We start from the raw sequence: 22,101 nt of genomic DNA, 5'->3' as shown, positions 1-22,101 counted from the left end.
GGCAACCATTTTTTCTATGATGAATTAGGACCCCTTACCTTTTTAAGAGGGGGGCTCCTATACAAATGAAATTCAAATTTCCTCATAACTCTAGAACTAATCAAGCAAATGGAACCAAATTTATCATGTGGGTGTTTTTGTAGGCAAGAATATTTTCTATGGTATATTTTCCATGGATTTCCCCACTTTAAGAGGGGGGGGGGGCTCCTATACAAATTAAAAACAAATTTCCTCATAACTCGAGAACTATTCAAGCAAATGGAACCAAATTTGACATGTAAGTGGTTTTGGACGCAAGATTTTTTTCTATGGTGAATTGAGACCCCTCTTTTCTTTAGAAAGCGAGTTATGGCCCATCTCCCCTTTAAGAGGGTGGGCTTCCATACAAATGAAATGCAAATTTCCTCTTATCTCGAGAACTAATCAAGCAAATGGAACCAAAATTGGCATGTGGGAGATTTTGGAGTCTTGAATTTATTTTACGATAGTTAGAGACCTCTCACCCCTGTGGTAGGGGGATATGGACTCTCATACAAATAAAACAGAAATTTTTGCGAAACTCAAAAACTAATCGAACTCGAGAAATTCGAGACTCTTCCATAAAACATTAGTCAATACAAGACCACAAAAACTATCTATAGTAACACTAGATCATTCAGGACGAGACGGTCGCGAGTGTTGCCGGTGACCCGCCGTCGGAAGCGCCGCCCACTGAGGGGCTTGCAAAACTCGAGATTGTGACAAAGATCATCCGAGATTCATGATTTATGTACAACACAGGTTAATTTGTGGCAATACGAAGTTTGTCGGGTCAGCTAGTTATACATAAAAATGCTGACTGGGTACCTTTGGCCGGCTGGAACCTGGCTTCCGTTCGACGCTTTCACTCGGTTATGTCCAGCGGACACGAAGTGCCTCACAATGTCCAGTTTCTTCGCTCTGGTGTTGAGCTGGTAGTACGATCATCTTTGCTTGACTACTTTCATTGTGACTATTTCGGCGACAATCCGTTTATCGAATCCGTATCGAATTCAGCAGTCTTGTACAGGGGTACCCTTTGTACGGGGGCTTTGTCTTTTTGTTTTTTACGAGTAGGGAAATCTGCTATCAGACACCTGGGAAGACAACTCAAGTAGTGTGGGGTTGGCTATCCCGACCCCCCTAATAAGGCGTAAGGATGCTGACCCATTAAATCTTATTACTTCAGGGAGAGGCTATTGTGCCTAACGCACTCTCTTAGATAACTACGCCGTTGATCGGCTCTCCAGCGGCTTTGTAGCTCATGTATAATCTGGGTAGCAGCCGCATTGACCACTCCCCAGACGTCCGAGCTAGAACACATCCTTTGGACTAAGTTATCCGGAGTAGTGTCCTATCCGCTCACTGCCATCGTGTTGCTTCTCGCACCCATGAAACGAGGACATATGAAGAAAGCATGTTCTGCAGTTTTCTCTACGTCCACGCATTCGGGACACGCGATGGACTCCGTATGCCCAAATTTGTGCAGATACTGTCTAAAGCAACCATGCCCTGACAGAATATGTGTCAGGTGGAAGTTGACTTTCCCGTGGCGTCTGTCCACCCACTCGGATATTTCCGGGAAAAGTCGATGTGTCCACCGACCTTTTGTGGAAATAGACCATGCCCGCTGCCATGTGATCATCGAGGTCGATCTTGTGGTACTCCGTATGCCTCTAGGTCCACTCCATCCACTCTAGGTGGTTGAAGCACTCTACGTCCTCGCTGACGATGATGCCAATGTTATTAAAAAGTTGCTGAGGTTTCGTACAAGATGGTATTTGTCGCCTGTATAATGCCCAGAGCGAACCCTCGGAACACTTGCTCTGCAATTGTGGAGCACTATTAGAACGCAGACTGCAGTATCTCAAAAGGGCCTACTAGAGCCTAGGAAGATCCGGTTTGCGTCGCCGATAAGGGTAACAAGGTTCACAAACCAAGTCATCTCCGATTGGCACCTGTCTCGCTCCAGCTACCAACCTTCCTCAATAAGTGATAGGTAAGCTTGAAGCGTACAGTAAAAGAAATAAACGACAAAGAAGAGATAAACAATAGTTCAAAATACTGGACGCAGTGATAAGAGTAAGACGATCTCGCCATCATTACTAAAAACCTTGGGACGGCGGAGGCAATCTACGCCAGACTAAAAACAGTGGCTAGAAGGATATAGTTACAAATCAATGCGTCGAAAACCAAATATGTATATGGTAGGAAGAAGCTCCAGAGAAAGTAACGTTTGCCTCCCACGGACAGCGACTATTGACGGGGATGAACTGGAAGTCGTTGATGAGTTCGTATATTTTGCACCTCTGGTCACTGCCGACAATAATACGAGTAAGAAGATCCAACGACGCATTCAAGCTGAAGATCGAGCCTACTTTTCCCTCTGCAAGACGTTTCGATCTAAGAGTATGCGCCGCCGCACAAAGCTGACGATGTACAAAACGCCAATCCGACCGGTAGTCCTCTACGAACTTGAGACAGTAATTCTGCTTACGGAGGACAACCCAAGCAACAATGTGAGTTTTATTGTACTCTTATGGAGGTTTTCATGACCAATTTTGGTCTTAAATACCATCATATGAGTGTAATAAAACCCAAATTGTTACTTGGGATACGTGCACTTGCCGTATTTGAACGAAAGGTGTTGCGGACTATTTTTGGCGGAGTACAAACAGAAAGCGCAGAGTGGCGGAGGCATATGAATCACGAGTTACAGGCACTGCTTGGAGAGATTCCCATCGTACACCTGGCGAAAATTGGGAGACTACGGTCGGCCGGTCACGTCGCAAGGATGCCGGACGATTGTGCAGTGAAATCCGTTCTCTCCATGAACCCCACCGGCACCAGGAATAGAGGGGCCCAACGGGCTAGATGGCTCGATCAGGTTGAAGCTGACTTGCGTGTGTCGAGACGCGTAACGAACTGGCGACGAGTAGCCCAGGACCGAGTACAATGGAGAGGAATTCTGGATACGGCAAGAGCCACCCCGGCTCTCGGCTGCCAAAGTAAGTAAGTAAGTAAGTAAGTAAGTAAGTAAGGGCAAAATGAACCACTTCTCGTAGACTGCGCAAGACGGGACCACCACGATGGTGCAATGGGTCTCACGGTTAAGGTATCGAAAGCCAAGGCTTTGGTAGTGAACACTGACAATCCCACCAAATACACAGTAGTGCAACAAAAGGTTAAACTAATGGACGCCTATCAACATCTTGGTAACCAAACAACGCCCGATAGTGGTATTAAGCCCGGTATAGCCAGCCGGATCAGAAAGGCCAAAGGTAACTTTGCCGGTCTTCGAAACATTTGGCGTTCAAACCAGATTACTCTACATACGAAAACCCGAATTTTCAGCTCAAACGTGTTAAATCCGTTTTGCTGTACGCTTGCGAAACGCGGTGCGTCTCAGCGGAGACAGCACAAAACCTGCAGCTATGTATCAACCGATAGCTGCGATATATCATTCGTGGAAATCCAATTAGGAACTCCATCATCGGTGTCATCGACTACCGATAGCCACAGAAATTCGTGAACGTAGGTAAATGTAGATCGGACACATCTTTAGGAGAGGAACGAACAAGAACAACGAAGGAGAGACAGACCCAGAGGCTCACGGTGATCTGGGCAGTTGACGATAGCCTGTCCTGGTAAAAGCCATGGCGGGTAACCGTCGGTTGTGGAGATTGCTGATTTCATCCCTTTGTTTTGCCGGACCGGCGGACATGCACCAGTAAGTAAGTTATGTTATAGTGGAACGCGAAGAGTTTTTGGGGACAACAGAATGGCCTATACAGTAAGTTGTTTAACAACGCCATTGAGGGTAGGGTAGGGTTCGGTGAGCGCATAGGAAGGAGAGGCACATTTTTCAGCAAAGGTATCCAACTCCTAGACTATACGGACGAATTCGACGTTATCAGAATCTTTGAGACGGCGGAAATAATCTGCGCCAGATTAACTGCGGAAGTTAGGAGGATCGAATCGGGCTGAGGTTCGATGCGTCTAACACTTATATGAGAAGTAGAGGTTTAAGAGAGTACAACCTTTGCCTCCCTTCGCAGGTTAATGAGTGGATGTATTTGGAAGCTCTGGTTAGCGCCAACAACAACATTAACAACAACAACAACAACAACAACAACAACACGATCAAGGAGATTCAAACAGGAAAATGGTGCTGCTTTGCCTTCTTAAAGACGTTGCGATCAAGGAGCATATTTAGCTCTAACGCTCGGTTCAATGGTTCAAATTTATTCTGTAGAGCTTCTGAGTGTGTGCCTGCCCAGTGTGTAAACCGCCCAGTTAGCTTCGAGGTACGAAGCTGGTCTAATGAGCCAGTCGTCGTATGTTTGAATCTCGGCTAGGCGGTGCTTGCTAGATAGAGTCAGTAGGATCGTTGCACTGGCCCCGTAATTTTTCTGTACTCTAACAGCCGGCTGCGAAGTCTGTCGATAAAGAAGGGTAATGTTTAAAGACAGTATAAACACAAGGCTTTGCTTATTTCTGAAAAAATCATTTGACCGCAAGGTCTGTGCAGGACTATGATAGGTTGTCTTGTAGGAATGTCTCTTAGCTCAAAACAAGTCTGTAGTACTGATTTGGTGCCCCTCAAAAGAGCGGTTTTGTTTGAATATTCATAATTGTGCTGGCTCACCGAAAAAATGTCGATTCAAAAAGGTTAATCCATCGATGCAGTGGAGAAAGTTGGAGAGTGGAAACGAGAGATTAATTGCTCATCAAAATCCAAATTCCAAATTGGTCCCTACATATTGGTAAGTGTCAACAAGGGATGCTAAGTGATTTCGATGATAATGAAAGAGAATTGAATCTGTCTCGTAGGTTGTCGAGAATAATTATGTGCGATCTCGAGCTTATGAGTTAATCCAAATGCAATCATGGATTTATTTTAGATATAGTCCTTCACTCCCTACGTGTTAGTCTGTTGTGATATGTTCGGAATTGACAATTTTTGCAGTTCAGAAACCGTGGAGTTTTTTAAATACAGCAATAATAGATTGTAGTAGATAGTAGAGGATAGAATATGAGGTTTTGAATATGTTCATTTAGTTAGTTTTGCACAGCGACACAAAGCATTTTCATAAGCAATTTTTACAACTTTTTGGTTTTATTTTTTCATCTAGAAATTTTCGTTTAAAAGCAGTGAAATTGTAAATTATACCAGTATATATGAAACGCATTTCCCACGTCAGGCTAAAAAAGAAAAACGAAAATGTGTCTTGTACGACCCTCGACATGTCTAATATTTTTAGTAATCCAAAATCTGAATACAGTAAACGAACTTATTCTATAACTCGAATAGTAAACGTGAGTTGAGTGGTATTAAATTTCCTCTGCCATATCAAATTCGAATGTCACTTTCAGTAACTAAAATGGTTCAAGTGATGACTATAAAACTAGTCGTCATTATTTATTCGTCAGGCAAGATTATTTAGTTATTCCTAGTAATTAAAGCTGAAATAGCACCACTTCAAAACTCAATCGAAGCTGAGGTTTTCTGTTCATTTCTATACAAAATCAAAATCATGAGAGATGCTTCAAGTGTCTCCCTCATTAAACAGGTCATAAAGTTAACTAATTAACAATTTTTCTTTTAGGATTACAACGATCTAATCCCATCGAACAGCATTGTAAATGCTACAATTAATTTATCAATTATTCAACTAACAACTCTCGACATCTAAACTACAACTACCAGATCTGCTAGCGCTCTCCTACGCTATCATCTACGATAACTTGAGTTAGTAGGGGAAAAGGACAAACTAACATCAAGCGGCAAAAGCTGTGATCGGACGTGCAAACGAAAGTCCACAGACCGGAAACTTACTAGGTTATTTCTCTACCAGTGCTTTTCGGTTTTCGAAGACGCTGTGCGTTGCTTTCGTGCCAATGAGCCAATCCATAACTGACGGTAGAAGTCTAGCGCGTACGGTTCAACCAACTTTAATCGGTTCTATGCAACTAGTGTCCTACAAGCGCATGTGCTCCTTGTGATAGATTGAAAGGAAATGTGGGATGGATTATGGATATGGGTCAATGGAAGAGGTAAGATAATAACTGCCACCAAGCGGTAGATTTTGTACAATAAAACTTTTGCAAAATAAATAATGGGTGAGTTTTAGAAACAAAATCAAATAAAAATAACGTAAAGGATAGAATAGGCAAAAGAAAGCCGCCTTAAAAACTAGGAGTACGAAACGATATCACAGCGCAAACACCAATAGCTCATCAAGGAACGTTCCCACGGCGGGGAACTTGGTAAAAAGGTATCCGAATAACTTGTTAATCACCTTGATCGTCACCGAAGATCGGTAAACTTGCGGCGCGTCTGCATTCTGTATCAGATCCATCAGGCTGCGGTCGTCGTCCTCGGTGCCGGTGATGATGGAATCATCGTCTGCCCGGTCTTCGAAACCACGCAGGCAGCGGGTGCACATCTGGCCTTGTCTGCAAGCGAATTAATTAAGTATTAGCTCTATACGAAACATCCCTCACGCTGGCGTGCCACACTTACCGGACTTCCTCTAGGATCGAGAGTTCTTCGTGGACGGATTTCATCTCTTCAGGTGCGTTGATTTGCACTATTTTACTCTGCAGGATTTGATTTTCCTGCGCGATGGCAGCCAGCTGTTCCTCCAGTTCCGCGACGCGGTTCTGCTCTGCGATTAAACATTTGCGAGTTTTTTCCAGTTCCTGCATTATCCGCATCAGTTCTTCGTTCTCTTCGCTCAGATTCAGGTCGGTCATGTGTTGCTGCTGTTGGCTGTGATGGTTGGGCACTTGAAGCTGTGCGGAACTGTTCCCGGTATGGCTACAATCGGTCACGTCTGTCGAGTGCGACATATCCCGGAAGGCAAAGGAAAAGTTCTCCGGCTTCGACGTGTCGATTTCGGTGATCTGAGAACCCATACAAAATCGATTATGTAGCGTAAAATAATTTTCTAACAAGATAAGCTTTCATTTTACCTCATCCTCGTCCGGTCCGCTACCATTTCCGTCGTCTCCATCGTAGTTGACTGGTTGCAGCAGGACCAGTTCCTTGGCACTTTTTCCGCCATTTTCGGCGCCGTCGCTTCGCAATCGATCGTTTTTCTTCCGTTCCGATTCCAGCTGGTGCCGAAAATCGTCTAGTGTTTTGTTCAGTTCATCAACTTTCGCTTCCAAAGTTTCAATATTGCGACACAGGCTAGACGAGCAAAAAGAACGAAACAAAGCAAACAAAAAAAGATCGACATCACATCAGAATGTGGCATTTATAAATCAAGTGACGGAAGCGAGCGAAAGGGCGCACACGCCGGGTAATCGAAAATAACTCGCGCCGACGTTCATCTGATCGACAAAGGCACGACGTTTTTGCGCCGGAACATATTAACCGAAAGTAGATTAGGTAAGTCTGCGTCTCAAAGCATTCCGTTAACAAATGGGCGGAATATTTTTGGACACAACAGTGCGGACGTGCTTTGTCAAGTGATCTTTAAGGGGAACCGAAATAGACCGTTGTTTTTGTTGACGAGCCAACGCAAAACCGATGACGCTCGTGTGACATGTTTCCAATCGACGCGTAGTAAACGGAGAATGAACCCCGTTCGGAAGTGGGACAAGGTAAAGTAAAACGGAATTTTCGCAAAACAAAACCAATGGTCATTTTAGCTGTTTACGACAGCTTGCCGATTGAAAACATTTTTGCGATGATTGATCGGTATGAACGGCGTGAGTTGGTTTGCTGGCTACGAGTAGGCAGCTAACTTACGTTTTAACATGCTTTTTGTCAGCTTGGTTCTCTAACGCTAACTTGTACTTGTCCCGCTCAAGGTCCTGTATGCTGACTTCGAGCTGCTCGTAGATCTTCATCCGAGAATCGTTGACCTCTCGCAGGGCGCCATTTTGCTTCGTCAGGTACTGGAAGGAAAAGAATACGGAATATATAAGATTTATAATAACTAATGAATGTAATAGGTACTAGCATAAAATTAGATTCAAAAATTAGAAAAATCAACACAAAGTAGTTAAAATGCAATCAGATTAAAGTTCTTTACTTGCAGTGCTCGCATGGCGATCACAAACTGATTAACGAACCTGGATGGTTGGTTGGCATTGGTAGGTAAGCAGCTTTAGGAAAACGTTCAAGATTTAATCCCCGGTTAAAATTGTTTTCAGTCGTTTCAAAAAGAAGTTCACTAAGAACCACTCGCGACTAAGCCTTTTTCATTGAAGACAGCCCGCCCGCAAGCCACCGAAAACTTTTTGATGGCAATACCATTAGTTGGGGAACTTTATGCTCTAAGCCTGGCGGGCATCCACGCAAAATACGCTCGGTCGTCGCTACCACTTCGAACTTCGATTGTAAGGCACTATTTATTTCTTCCACTTTGTTTACGAGGAAAAATACGTATCAGTCAAAATAATACAGCAAAAATCACAAAAAAGCGGCAAAATTTTTTACAGGACATTTCTACGGAACGAGATATGTTTGAGAATATTTTCACTACACTGCATTTTTCTTCGACGGCGAATGCGAGCAATTAGTGTAGGAGAAGAATGCAGCCCGTGCGAGAATGCTGCAACACCGTACGAGGGCGAATGTGGAGCGATATAAACAAGCACGGAACAGGCGAAACTCGGTCTTCCGGAGGAAAAAGCGTCAACAGGAAGATCGAGATCGCGAGGCGATGGAAGAACTGTACCGTGCTAACGATAAACGGAAGTTCTACGAGAAGTTAAACCGTTCGCGCAAAGGCAATGTGCCGCAGGCCGATATGAGTCTAGAGTCAAACGGTAATCTTCTCACGAACGGACGTGAGGTGATCGAGAGGTGGAAGCAGTTTTACGACGAGCACCTTAACACCGATGTAGCTAAACATGGAGGTGACGATATGGCAATAGATCTTGGAGCACGTGCAGAAGACGACAGAATACCAGTCCCCGACCTCCAGGAGGTAGCAGAAGAGATCGGTCGGCTGAAGAACAATAAAGCGGTAGTGACGCACTGGGTCATTGTCAAGATTTGGGAGGATGAGCTACTACCGGAGGAGTGGACGGAAGGCATCGTGTGTCCGATCTACAAAAAGGGCGACAAGTTGGATTGTTGCAATTACCGCGCAATCACACTGTTGAACGCCGCCTACAAGGTACTCTCCCAACTTTTATGTCGTCGATTATCACCATTTGCAAAGGAGTTCGTGGGGCAATATCAAGCGGGACTCATGGGTGCCCGCGCCACCTGCCCGCGGCACGGGTTGGGGTGCCCTGGGTGCCCGCGCCACCACGTACCAGATTTTCGCGCTTCGGCAAGTGTTGCAGAAATGTCGCGAATACAACGTGCCCACGCATCATTTATTCGTCGACTTCAAATCGGCGTACGACGCCATCGATCGAGATCAGCTATGGCAGATTATGCACTACTACGGATTTCCGAATAAACTAACGCGATTGGTCAAGGCGACGATGGATCGAGTAATGTGTGTTGTTCGAGTATCAGGGGCAGTCTCGAGTCCCTTTGGATCTCGAAGAGGTTACGGCAAGGTGATGGGCTTTCATGTTTGCTGTTCAACATCGCTTTGGAGGGTTTGATAAGAATAGCGGATATAGACACGAGTGGCACGATATTCACGAAGTCCGTCCAGCTTCTTGGTTTCGCTGACGACGTTGACATCATTACACGTACCTTTGAGAGGATGGCGGAAACGTAATGAAAGCTGAAGCCAAACGGATTGGACTTGTCATTAATGTATCGAAAACAAAATACATGAAAGGAAGAGGTTTCTGAGAAGTGAATGCTGACCTCCCTCCCCTTTATTTAGACGGTGATGAAATCGAGCTGGTAGAAGAGTTCGTGTCTCTGGGCTCACTGGTTACCGCAGACAACGACACCAGCAGAGAAATACAAAGACGCATTATGGCAGGAAATCGTGCCTACTTTGGACTCCGTAGGACGCTGCGATCGAACCAAATCCTCCACCGCACCAAGTTAACAATCTACAAGACGCTGATTAAACCGGTAGTCCTTTACGGCCATGAGACATGGACTATGCTCGTGGAGCACCAACGCGCCCTTAGTGTTTTCGAACGGAAGGTGTTGCGCACCATCTACGGCGGAGTGCAGATGGAAGACGGAACGTGGAGGAGGCGAATGAACCATGAATTGCACTAGCTGCTTAGGGAACCACCCATCGCTCACACCGCAAAAATTGGTCGCCTGCGATGGGCTGGGCATGTCGTGAGGATGTCGGACGACTGCCCGGTTAAAAAAGTTCTCAATAACGATCCGACTGGAACGAGACGGCGGGGCGCGCAGCGAGCAAGATGGATCGATCAAATGGAAGGCGACCTGCGGACCCTACGTAGACTAGGTGGCTGGCAAATTGCGGTCATGGACCGAGTGGAATGGCGACGACTTCTTCGTACAGCAGAGGAAACCACGGCCTGGAGCTGATTAAGTAAGTAAGTAGGTAAGCATTTTTCTTCTACAGGAGGATGGTGTATCGTAAAACCCATAATGAGCCTGTCATAGTAATAATGTCGTACACCGCTGCCCGGAGATAGCTCGTATGCAGTTTGCTTTCACTTCAGATGCAACTACAAATTGGCGAACAGGACTTCATCAAGCTCGAGGTTAGTCTAGATCAAGCGGAACTGGGATCACGCTTTTAGTTTATGTGCTTTAATCTGCAACAGTTCAAGTACGTGCTATCTTGGAAAACCCGATGACATCGAGCCGAAATGTGCTAACTGCGACGAAAACTATCGCGCCACCAACCATATGGCTAACCTCAAGTTAATGGATTTCAAACATCCAACAATTCAACAACATCGTCGTCGTCAGTGGCCTAGAGCAGCGGTGGCTCGTGCTATTTCAAGCTGTCTTCTCCATTCAACTTGATCTTGAACTTGAATTTCCCAGTAGTCTCAGAAATCGCAAATCACTTCCAATCTGGTCTAGTCATCTTGCAGGTTAAGCCCCCTGTTACTGGTGTCGGTGGGGTTATTGAAGAGAACTGTTTTCGTTGCACTATCGTCCGGCATCCTTACGACATCTCCGGTCCACCGCAGTCTGCTGACTTTCACCGGATGTACGATGGAAATCTCTTAAAGTAGTGCATGTAATTTATACGTCTCTGCCACTCTCTGCCAAATATCATACGGCAATCGAATACGGCAAGAGCGCGTATGTCCTCCGCGAGCAGCGTCAGACTTCAAGCCCATAGAGTCTAATCATAGAGTCTAGTCTAATACCGGTATTATAAATTGTCAGCTTCGTACGGCGGTGTATGCTTCTCGATCGTAGTGTTTTGCAAAGGGCCCGATTTCCCGCTTGAATGCGCTGCTGGATATCTTTACTAGTGTTGTTGTCACGCAGTTCAACATCAAGTAACCTAAAATACCCAGACTGGCTACAGACGCACTGATCGCCAGACATTCTTCCGCCTCGTAGGCAAGTCCCACACCTGGCCTTACTTTCGTTCAATAGCCAAGAAATCGCCTCTACGAATCCAGCAAGCGGCTTCCAGCCACAGTTCAGCTGACCACCGCCACACCACTCACTACATGCAGCTACCTAACCAGATCCGGATTCCATCTCCGCACCTGGATTGTCGCACTGAAAGAGCTCGTTCAATTTGTCTCAGCGGTTGTCGCCATCAAGCGTTACTGCAAGAAGCCGTTCAAGCTGTAATGTATATCGTCGGCAAGTATAAACCGTGAACCTTTTTCCATCGTTAAATGGAATACTTTCTAAGAAGAAAACATATCGGTCTGCTCGACGTTCTTAACGAGAAAGACATCGGCATTGCCGTCATCACGGAAACCCATTTCATGTCAGGAGGTTAGCGGCTACCGTTCAGACTTTCGGCTTTTATGACTCGACCGAACCAGCGTAGGAAAAGGGGATAGGGTCGTTGCTGTGAGTTGGACAACAGGAGACTGCTCAACCCCCTTATAAGACGCGACGTATCTTCAAACTCTAACATCTTCCTCGATCTATTGTAATCGAACCACCGAACTGAGCAGTTTTAATCTAACTCGTTTTACTCACGGGACGACGAAACTGTACAGGCACTTACAACGCACTGGGCACTGCACGTGACGTTGTTTGTCCGTTAGCGTGTTGGCCGCGATTCCCAACATGGATTTTCGTGTGGAGGATCCGAGGCAGCAAAGCCCAATTTTACTACAGCGTTGGAGCAACCAACCAGCTGGGAACGGGCAGGATCGCGTAATGGACTGGAAAGCGGTCAACGAGAGGATGATCAAGTTGAGGATAAAATGCCGTATCTTCAACTATATCATTATCAAGCATCAATAATAATTCTGTATTTATCTCGCGTTCATACAATCGAGACTATAATACATAGTCTCCATCTGCTAAACTTAAGACACCGAGGTGTTACTCAACGGTTGTTTTGTACAACATTAGTCCTCAGTCAGTGTTGCAAAAAACTATAAGCTAAGCAAGCCGTAAAATCATTAATACGAACACGGATTTTTCGATACTTAATTTGAAAGCACCATGTGTCCATCGTAACATCAACCTAGCACTTCGCAATTCTATCTATACCAGCTCTACCTTTCTCTGTGGAGCTAACGGGTGGCAACTAAAATTTTGGAATATTTTCGAGGCTCTTATGCTCAACAACAAACGAGCTCAGAGAGAAATGAGAGTATGTATTTGTTAGCTCTCTCTCTCTCTCTCTCCTGTTTTTGTTAATATTTTTTGTTTTGAAAAAATGGCGTTGAAACAAGAAGCATTTCGGGAGCGCGTTGTACACTTCTACGAACTGCAACAGAAATCTCGGCAAAAAGTATACGGTACAACATTTAGAAAGCAAATATGTTGCGGCTTCGACTGTTTACCATATCCTAAGATGCCCAACAACTATTCGCAAGCAAGGTAGTGGAAGACCTGCCAAAATTACGGACACAGAAGGACATCGTTCTCTTTCTCGTTTCTTCAACAACAAGCCTTCGGGGTTGGCTATCAATTATGATGCGCCAGACGAATGTTTGAAGAAAATTTTTATCCCGTTTCTACAAAAATATCATGCAGATGGACAATACGTGTTTTGGCCAGAGAGAGCATCATCGCATTACGCCAAAAAACACAATCATTCCTGAATACCCATTCGATCCCATTTTTACGCAAAAACCACGACCCGAAAAATCTGTCTCAGTGCGTCCAATCGGAGATTTCTTCGGGATTTTGAGTTCCTTGGTGTACAAAAATAACTGGAGAGCCACGAATTGCAAACAGTTGATTGATAGAATCAAGAGATGCATTCGCAAAGTTGACATGACGGCCGTACAACGCTCCTGTTTCGACGTCAAACGAAAGCTTCACCGAACAGCCGATTACGGACCGTTTTCAAATGTACACTAATTTTACTTGTAAACTAATGCACAATAGATAATGCATCTTTAATTTCGATAAATCAGATCTTCCTCATGTATCTTTGTCTTTTTTTTTTGACAACTTGAGAAAAAAATTTCAAAATTTTAGTTGCCACCCGTTAGATGCTTCGATCCTCGAAAACAGATGGAGTAGGATAAGCTCGGTCGTCAATGAGGCGCACCCGCGGTGCTAGGGGAGGAAACCTCGAGCGCACGAAATGATTGGTTTAACAAGCGAAGGAGAGAAACTAACTAAGCGTTGTCACGAGGGAAAATTTGGCCAAGTATCGACGAGCGTAGAATCAATTGACCACGAACCTGACGAAGAAAAAGCGCCAGAAGGAGGGCAGAACAACGTAACTAGCTAGAACAACTATTCCGGATTGATGAGACGCGTAAGTTCTATAAGAAGGTAAACCAATCTGATAAGGGACATACACCGAACCTTGATATGTGAGGGACGAAGTGGGAAACCTGGTCACAAACGAACGCGAGACGGTCGACAGGTGGGAGCAGTTCTTCGATCTTCGATGAGCATCTCAACGGCGATATCACAGAAGGAGATGCCACGAAGGTTATTCTAGAAGTGCCTACAAACGATACCAGCGCACAGGCTCCCTAGATCTCTAAGAGATCTGGCGAGAAATTGGTCAGCTGAAGCATAATAGAGCCGTCGGAAACGACCAACGCCCGATTGAACTCTACAAGAATGCCCAATACAATTCAGAAATGCAACAGTACTTTATTGAAAAATTTCAAGAATTTGGGAGGAGGAGAAACTACCGGAAGAGTGGATGGAAGGTGTGGTATGTTCCATCTAGAAAATGGCTGTAATTACCGTGGATTACGCTGATAAACGCCGGTTACAAGATGCTCTTGCTTTTTACGTCGTCCATCCCGACTAGCAAGAGAATTTGTAGGACAGTATCAGGCGGGCTTTCTGGGGACCGACAAGCTCTCCAGAAATGTTGAGAGTACAATGTGCCCATGCATCACATTTTCGTAGATTTCAAGAATGCATATAAACAGCCGAGCGCGGACAGCTATGACAGATAATACACGAAAACGGTTTTTCGGACAAACAGACGGAGCTGATTAAAGCTACCCTGGAGCGAGTGATGTGTTATGTGCGCGTTTCGGGGGCACTCTCGAGTCCTTTCGAATCACGCAGCGCAGAGGGTGGCGGCAAGCGGATGGACTGTCCTGTATGTTATTCAACATAGTTACTGAAGGTGTGATCCGGCAAGCGCGCATCGAAAAGAGAGGAATGATCTTCAGCAAGAGTAGCTAAGTCCTGGCCTCCGCAGATGACCCCGATATCATTATTATAAATTTTGAACGGCGGGGACAATTTACGCTAGACTAAAAACGGGAGCTAGGAGGGCTCGGTTATAAATCTCAATGCGTCGAAAACCAAATAGATGGTAGAAAGAGGCTCCAGCGAAAGCTGGTCTCTCACGAACAGTGACTATGGACGGCGATGAACTGGAAGTGGTTGATGAGTTTGTATATTTGCAATATCTGGTCACCGCCGACAATAATACGAGTAAGAAAATTCAACGACGTATTCAAGCTGGAAGCTGAGCCTACTTTTCCCTCCGCAAGACGCCTTGATCAAGGAGCATACGCCGGCGCACAAAGCTGACGATGTACAAAACGCTAACCAGACCGGTAGTCCTCTACGGACTTGAGACAGTAACTATGCTTACGGAAGGTATTCGAGCACTTGCCGTATTCGAACAAAACGTGTTGCGGACTGTTTTTGGTGGAGTACAAGCGGATAGCGGAGAGTGGCGTAGGCGTATGAACCACGAGCTGCAGGCACTACTCTGGGAGATTTCCATCGTTGGGATGAGCTGGCCGCGTCGCAAGGATGTCGGACGACTGTGCAGTGATATTCGTTCTCTTTAAGAACCCCACTAGCACCAAGACTAGAGGCGTCCAACGTGTTAGATGGCTTGGCCAAGTTCAAGACTTGTTTGTGTCGAAACGCTTAACGAATTGGCGACGAGTAGCCCAGGACCGAGGAGGTTGGTAAACGGCTAGATAATGCGGAATATAGACCCCATGGTCGTTAGTCTCTTATCCAGCAACTCCGATCCCGACCTCCTCGTGGTACCAGCCGGAATACGAGCAACCTTAGCGGAGATCGGGTAACCAACTCGGTGGAAACTAAGGTCGTATACTAACCGGGAAGGAGGTATAGTGAGTCTCGGCACTATAAGATGGCAGCCCCATCGCGAGACTCGGTAGTGTTGCCCCAGCACGGCTACACACCTAAATTAAACTTAAACTAACAACATTCAAGCATATTCGGAGCGGAATATTCGCATCGACCTAGGCGACGGAACAAGGACGACGAATGGAGACTCGGTACTTGGGGGGTGCTGATTGAATAGCTGGAACCCCGCAAACTCGGCAACGTAGCTCTGCAGGAAATCTGTCGCAAAGGAGAGAAGGTTTGGAAGATCCATGGCGGAAAGGCCGGAAGTTTTACCAGAGCGGTGGCGCTACCAACGAACTGGGAACGGGCTTTGTAGTGCTGGGCGGAATGCAGGAGCGCGTGATAGATTGGAAGGCGATCAACGAGAGAATGTGTGTATTGAGGATAAAGGGCCGTTTCTTCAATTATAGCATCATTAACGTGCACTGCCCGCACGAAGGTAGACCCGACGATGAGAAAGAAGCGTTTTACGCAAGGCTGGAGGCAACGTACGACAGCTGCTCGTCACGGGACATCAATATCGTCATCGGGGATATGAACGCCCAGGTCGGCAGGGAAGAAATGTCTAGACCGGTGGCAGGAGCCCATAGCCTGCACACCGACATAAACGATAACGGCCAACGACGTATAAACTTCGCAGCTTCCCGAGGCCTGGTGATCCGAAGCACCTTTTTCCCGCGCAAGGATATCCACAAAACCACCTGGAGATCACCTGACCAACGTGCAATGAACCAAATTAACCGCGTTCTCATAGAGGGCCGGTTCTTCTCTAACATCACAAACGTACGCTCCCGTCGGGGTGCGGATATTGATTCTGACCTAGTAGCAGTACATGTGCGCTCAAAGCTGTCCACCGTATACCGGACACGTCAAAGCCGCCCTCTTTGGCTGAACATCAGGCAGCTAGATAACCCACAAGTTGCCGAGAACTACGCGCGAGTACGGAATGAAGCACTGCCTTCTTCCGAGGAGTTAGGTGCTTCAAACCTCGAAGACGGTTGGGGCAGAATACGCTCGGCCATCGGAGAGGCCGCTACCGCGGCACTAGGTATTAAGTCTCGGAGTACACAAAATGATTGGTTTGATGGGGAATGCCAACAAACGGCGGAGGAGAAAAAAATGCTTGGAAAAATTATCTAAGTATTGCCACTAGAGAGAACCTGGCCAAGTACCGACGAGCTAGGAACCAGTTGACCACGATCCTGAGGAGAAAAAAGCGCCAAAAGGAGGACAGAGATCGTGAAGAATTAGAGCAACTATTCCGAGCTAATGACACGCGCAAGTTTTATGAGAAGGTGAACAAAACTCGGAAGGGCTACATACCGAAACATGTGTAGGGACGAGGGAGGGAATCTAATTACAAACGAGCGCGAGGTGGTGGACAGGTGGAAGCAGTTCTTCGATGAATACCTCAATGGCGAAGTCGCAGAAGGAGGTGGAACGGAAATTAACCTAGGAGCGCCCATGGAAGATAGTAATGTCCTAGCACTTGATCTCCAAGAAGTCAAGCGAGAAATCAGGCTGCTGAAGACCAATAAAGCCGCTGGAAAGGACCGCCTACCGGCAGAGCTTTATAAACATGGCGGCGAAACGCTAGCAAAGGCTCTACACTGGGTTATTTCGAGGATTTGGGAGGAGGAAAAGCTACCGGAGGAATGGCTGGAAGGAGTGGTTTGTCCCATCTACAAAAAGGGTGATCGGCTAGACTGCTGCAACTATCGTGGTATTACGCTGGTAAACGCCGCCTACAAGGTACTCTCCCAGATCCTATTACGCCGGCTGTCACCGATAGCACAAGGTTTCATAGGGAATTATCAGGCGGGTTTCATGGGGGCTCGCGCAACTGCGGACCAAATTTTTACTGTCCGACAGATCTTGCAGAAATGTCGGGAGTACAACGTGCCCACGCATCACATCTTTATTGATTTCAAAGCAGCATACGATACAGTCGATCGAGACAAGCTATGGCAGATAATGCACGGATACGGTTTTCCGGACAAACTGACGCGACTGATCAGAGCTACATTGGATCGAGTGATGTGTTTCGTACGCATCTCTGGGACACTCTCGAGTCCCCTCGAGACGCGACGAGGGTTGAGACAAGGTGACGGTCTATCCTGCATGCTGTTCAACATCGCTCTTGATTTTTACCAAGAGTAGCCAAATTCTAGGCTTTGCAGATGACTTCGATATCATTGCCAGGAACTTTGCGACGGCGGAGGCAATCTACGCCAGACTGAAAGCGGAGTCTAGGAGAATTGAGCTAAAAATAAATGCGTCGAAGACCAAATACATGAAAGGAAGAGGCTCAAAGGAAACAAACGCGCGCCTCCCACGGACGGTAACCGTTGACGGCGACGAACTAGAAGAGGTAGAGGAGTTCGTGTATTTGGGATCGCTGGTGACCGCGGACAACAACACTAGTAAGGAGATCCAGCGGCGCATCCAAGCGGGAAATCGGGCCTACTTTGCCCTTCGTAAAACGCTACGATCAGGAAGCATACGCCGCCGCACGAAGCTAACAATGTACAAAACCATTATTAGACCGGTAGTTCTTTATGGACTTGAAGCCGTGACGCTGCTTACATACGCGTCACATACGCGTCACATACGCGCCCTTGCCGTGTTTGAGCGGAAAGTGCTGCGGACGATATTTGGCGGAGTACAAACTGAAAGCGGAGAGTGGCGGAGGCGTATGAATCACGAGCTACAGGCATTGCTTGGGGAAACTCCCATCGTACATCTAGCGAAAGTTAGCAGGCTACGGTGGGCCGGACACGTCGTAAGGATGCCGGACGACAGTGCGACGAAAATAGTCCTCTTCAACAACCCCACCGGCACCAGGAACAGGGGGGGCCCAACGTGCACGATGGCTCGACCAGGTCGAAAGCGATTTGCGACTTCTGAAACGACTAGGAAATTGGCGACGAGTGGCTCAAGACCGAGTTGAATGGAGATGAGTGCTTGAAACAGCACGAGCAACCCCGGCTCTATGCTGCTGAAGAAGAAGAAGCCCAGGACCGAGTACAGCGGAAGGATAATTTTTAATATGCCAAGAGCCACCCCGGTTCTCTACTGGTAGAAGTAAGTAATATGTCTAAATTGTTACGAACTTCAGTGAATAAATAATAGTTAAGTTGTTTAAATTGAACCACAACGTTGCGACGCTGTTTTATAAAATATGCTTTGAATAATAAACGGTTTATGTGTGTCAAAGGGACAATCGATTTATTTCTTGTATACGGTGTCCATGACAAGCCACTACTGTCTGCAACGCGAGGGCCGAAAAGAACCAGTAAATTTAACGCCAGGTTATTCAAATCTCTTAAGAATTGATGATGGGGCCAGACATGTCAGAACTTCTTATAATTATATTCCGTTGTGTATTAGTTAAATTTATGTCATCTCTTAATGGTTTTTGGAACTGAATTCTTTAACTACCCGATATGTTAACAGGAGTTACAAAGTCAATTTAAGTTATAATACTAACCTCAATTTCTTGTGCCTGGTCCTCGATGACGTTCTGATGTTGTTTCAGTGAAATTTCCAGTTCCTTGTTCCGCTCCAGTAAAGTTTTCCCGAGCTCCGCTGCCAACTGTAGATCTGCAATGAAATAAGACAAAATTGCATCGTTAGAAAAATGCAGCCAGCCCAACAGGTAGGTAGCTATTTAAAAATGATTACGTCGTTGCAAAATCAAATCATCCAGGAAGTTTCGCACGAATTCGAAAAAATTCGTTAACCTGACTCAGACGTGAAATTATCGCAAATCAATCCAGAAAGGATTGTCCATTTATATCGCTAACAATCCGAACCGACCGAACCATAATTTGATTATCGTACACACCACAATCGAGTCTAATTTGCCGATCGGCCGAGCAGCCCGATGGATGGGCTGCCCAATAATATACAGAGGTATGCGGCAATCATCCAATCAAATAGCAAATTACTCGCGGATAGCCCAATCAACCATAAAAGCGCGTTATCAACGATTGAATGGTGCTCCTATCATACGTGGAAATTTATTGAATTGTCCGAATTAGCCAACCGAATTAAGAGCTCCATACAGACGTTTAGGTGATCTGATCGGGAAAAAGCTTGCTTTTACTTGAGCCATGGAAAACAAAAGCACACACTGCAAGTTGGATTACGACGATGGCGAAGCTAGAGCTAACGATGATGAGTGCGCAATATTGCATTCAGGAAAAATTGTGTTTTCAACCGTAGCTCGATGGCTCGATCGGAAGCGAGGTTGCGAATCTAAATGCAATTTGCAATGTTTTCAGCAGGAAAAGTTAAACAACACAACAAACTCGACAATGCTCGACTCGAATTCCATTCCGCCGTTTAGGTTTAGGTTTAGGTTAGAAAGATGACGATCGATATAGTGAAATGTTCCGGCTGGTGCTGCTACGATTACAATCGTTCCGGAGTTTTGCCGGACGCAGCAGCAAAGAACCATTGCAAATTTTGTAACTAATTAAGGTTGAAATTTGTTTGTTGATTGTGGCGAAAATAAATTGTTTTCAATACTGTACCTAGTTGTTTTTTGTAGTGAACGTCGCATTGCGTAATTTCCAACTAAATTTGAATACAACGACTGAAAAACTGCAAGTAACGGCCCGGCTGCTTTTGAGCTCACGCCAGCAACTTCAGGATGCAGTCATCGCATTGTGCGAATGGAAATGCACACTTTAAACAATCATAATTTTCATCAACGCAGCACGATTCGCTCTGATGAGCAGGGCGCCTCCTCCCAGGGTACAAACGAGGGGAAATAAATTCAGCTAGGCACATTAGCTGAGAAGATTTAGTCAACTGATATGCGCTTGGCTTTGCCCCTTGAATGCCACCAATTCAAGCCTCGGTCGCACTTCATAAAGTGCTAATATTATTCATTATTTTCCGTAATAAATTCAATAGCACTTCACCGTTGCCGGTTCACCCTGCTCCGTCGGCGGTTGTGCGGTGTGGCGGTGACGAAGCGGTGCCGCTCAAGGCCAAGCAGATCATCCAGCCAGCAGCGGAGCTGCTGTTGCTACCGAAGAGGATGCTACAAAGTAAGACATGTTATAAATATTTCTCGACACCACTTTTTCCGCCACCCGGTGGGAAAAGTTTATCTGGTTTACTCACGCGCGCGTGTGGATACAATGGCATGTTACGCCGGTAAAGAGGCTGGAGAGTAGTGCCCTAACGAGCAGCGATGAGTGCATTTGCACACAATTTGACTGCTAGAGCTAGTATAATTAATCCGTGTTTTAATGTGCACTTGTAACAACAGCCCAACAAAGTGCAGCAGCTGGCGCGGTCTACAAATTGACCTGATTTTCCGACCATCCGAAGAGGTTTACAAGCTAGAAATATGCCGGCCCGACCCCGACTCGACCGTTCATAACTGGATGTTTTGTTTCATTCATTTGTTTGTGGCTAAACGGTTCTTCCACGGAACTTTTAGCTAAACTGTTTTACTCTCGTTTTAAAATGCAGCAAATTAGTACAATAATGCTTTGTTGTTTTAATTTCAGCTGTTGAGAAGGATTAGTGGAAAGCCTTGGCCACCCATTTAGAGTCGCATAAATATAAGCCAAAATAGTTAAAAGTTGATTGAAGTTGGTGCAACATTCAACTACATATGGAATGTTCATTTAATAAAGTGGATACTTGTTTTCCAATGGTTCAGAGTTGAACTATGGATTATGAAAACTACTTCAGTGTGTATCTAAATTTCTTCGGAAGTACGCATGTGCTTTCTGAAGAAGTGAAGCGCCGCAAGTTCGACCTAATAGCGCAGCAAGAGGAATGCTTTTTTATTGCTGAGGTTTATTAAAATGTTTTAAAGGCAACTCTACTCTCTCAGCCCCTTCCGAAACCATCGTTAGGTATTACTTCGGAAGAGAAAACGTGTCTAAGCATTCCGCCGTCGTTCGTCGTTGAAACGTGTTCAAGCAACACCACCTATCATGGCCTAACTACTGCACCCGTCACCTAGGCTCTGAACTGCCTAACTGCCTACTGCCTACCCTTTGGTTGACCCTAGCTAAGCTATCCCAAGCAACAATGTGAGTTTTATTGTACTCTTACGGCAGTTTTCATGACCAATGTTGGTCTTAAATGCCATCATAAGAGTGTAATAAAACTCAAATTGCTGCCTGGGATGTCAGGCCCTGCCGTTGCAACTCGACCATCACCCCCGTCACCGCGCTGTCAATGGCGCTCCATGCGCGCTGTTCTGTATACATCCTTTGCGCGATGTTGTCGGCGTTGGTGCCTACTTCAACGGCTGCAAGCATCTTGCATCGAGTGGCTTCGAAACGTGGGTAATGAAACACCACGAGTTCCGATGTTTCCTAGGCTACAGTACAAACAGGGTAGAATGGTGATCCTATCATGCCATACCTCTGTGATTACTTGCCATGGATGCGGCCTGACAAAAATGGCGTGAGGTGAAAGTTTACCTCACC

General features: G+C 45.8%; 1 protein-coding gene across 1 annotated transcript in view; it reads right to left on the bottom strand.

Moving 5' to 3' along the window:
* The window catches only part of LOC128736177 (uncharacterized), a 139,151-nt gene that overhangs the window by 11,466 nt on the left and 105,584 nt on the right, over positions 1-22,101 (bottom strand). The window contains exons 2-6 of the mRNA XM_053830661.1: positions 19,128-19,240; positions 7,781-7,929; positions 6,997-7,216; positions 6,545-6,927; positions 6,321-6,477 (exon numbers count right to left, since the gene is read on the bottom strand). Of these exons, the coding sequence (XP_053686636.1) occupies positions 6,321-6,477; positions 6,545-6,927; positions 6,997-7,216; positions 7,781-7,929; positions 19,128-19,240 (1,022 nt within the window). The remainder of the gene's footprint in view (positions 1-6,320; positions 6,478-6,544; positions 6,928-6,996; positions 7,217-7,780; positions 7,930-19,127; positions 19,241-22,101) is intronic.

The sequence above is a fragment of the Sabethes cyaneus genome, chromosome 1 (genome assembly GCF_943734655.1).
Source record: "Sabethes cyaneus chromosome 1, idSabCyanKW18_F2, whole genome shotgun sequence".
Classification (NCBI taxonomy): domain Eukaryota; kingdom Metazoa; phylum Arthropoda; class Insecta; order Diptera; family Culicidae; genus Sabethes; species Sabethes cyaneus.
The sequence above is the reverse complement of the archived record's forward strand: the minus strand, read 5'-3'. Positions and strand labels throughout refer to the sequence as shown.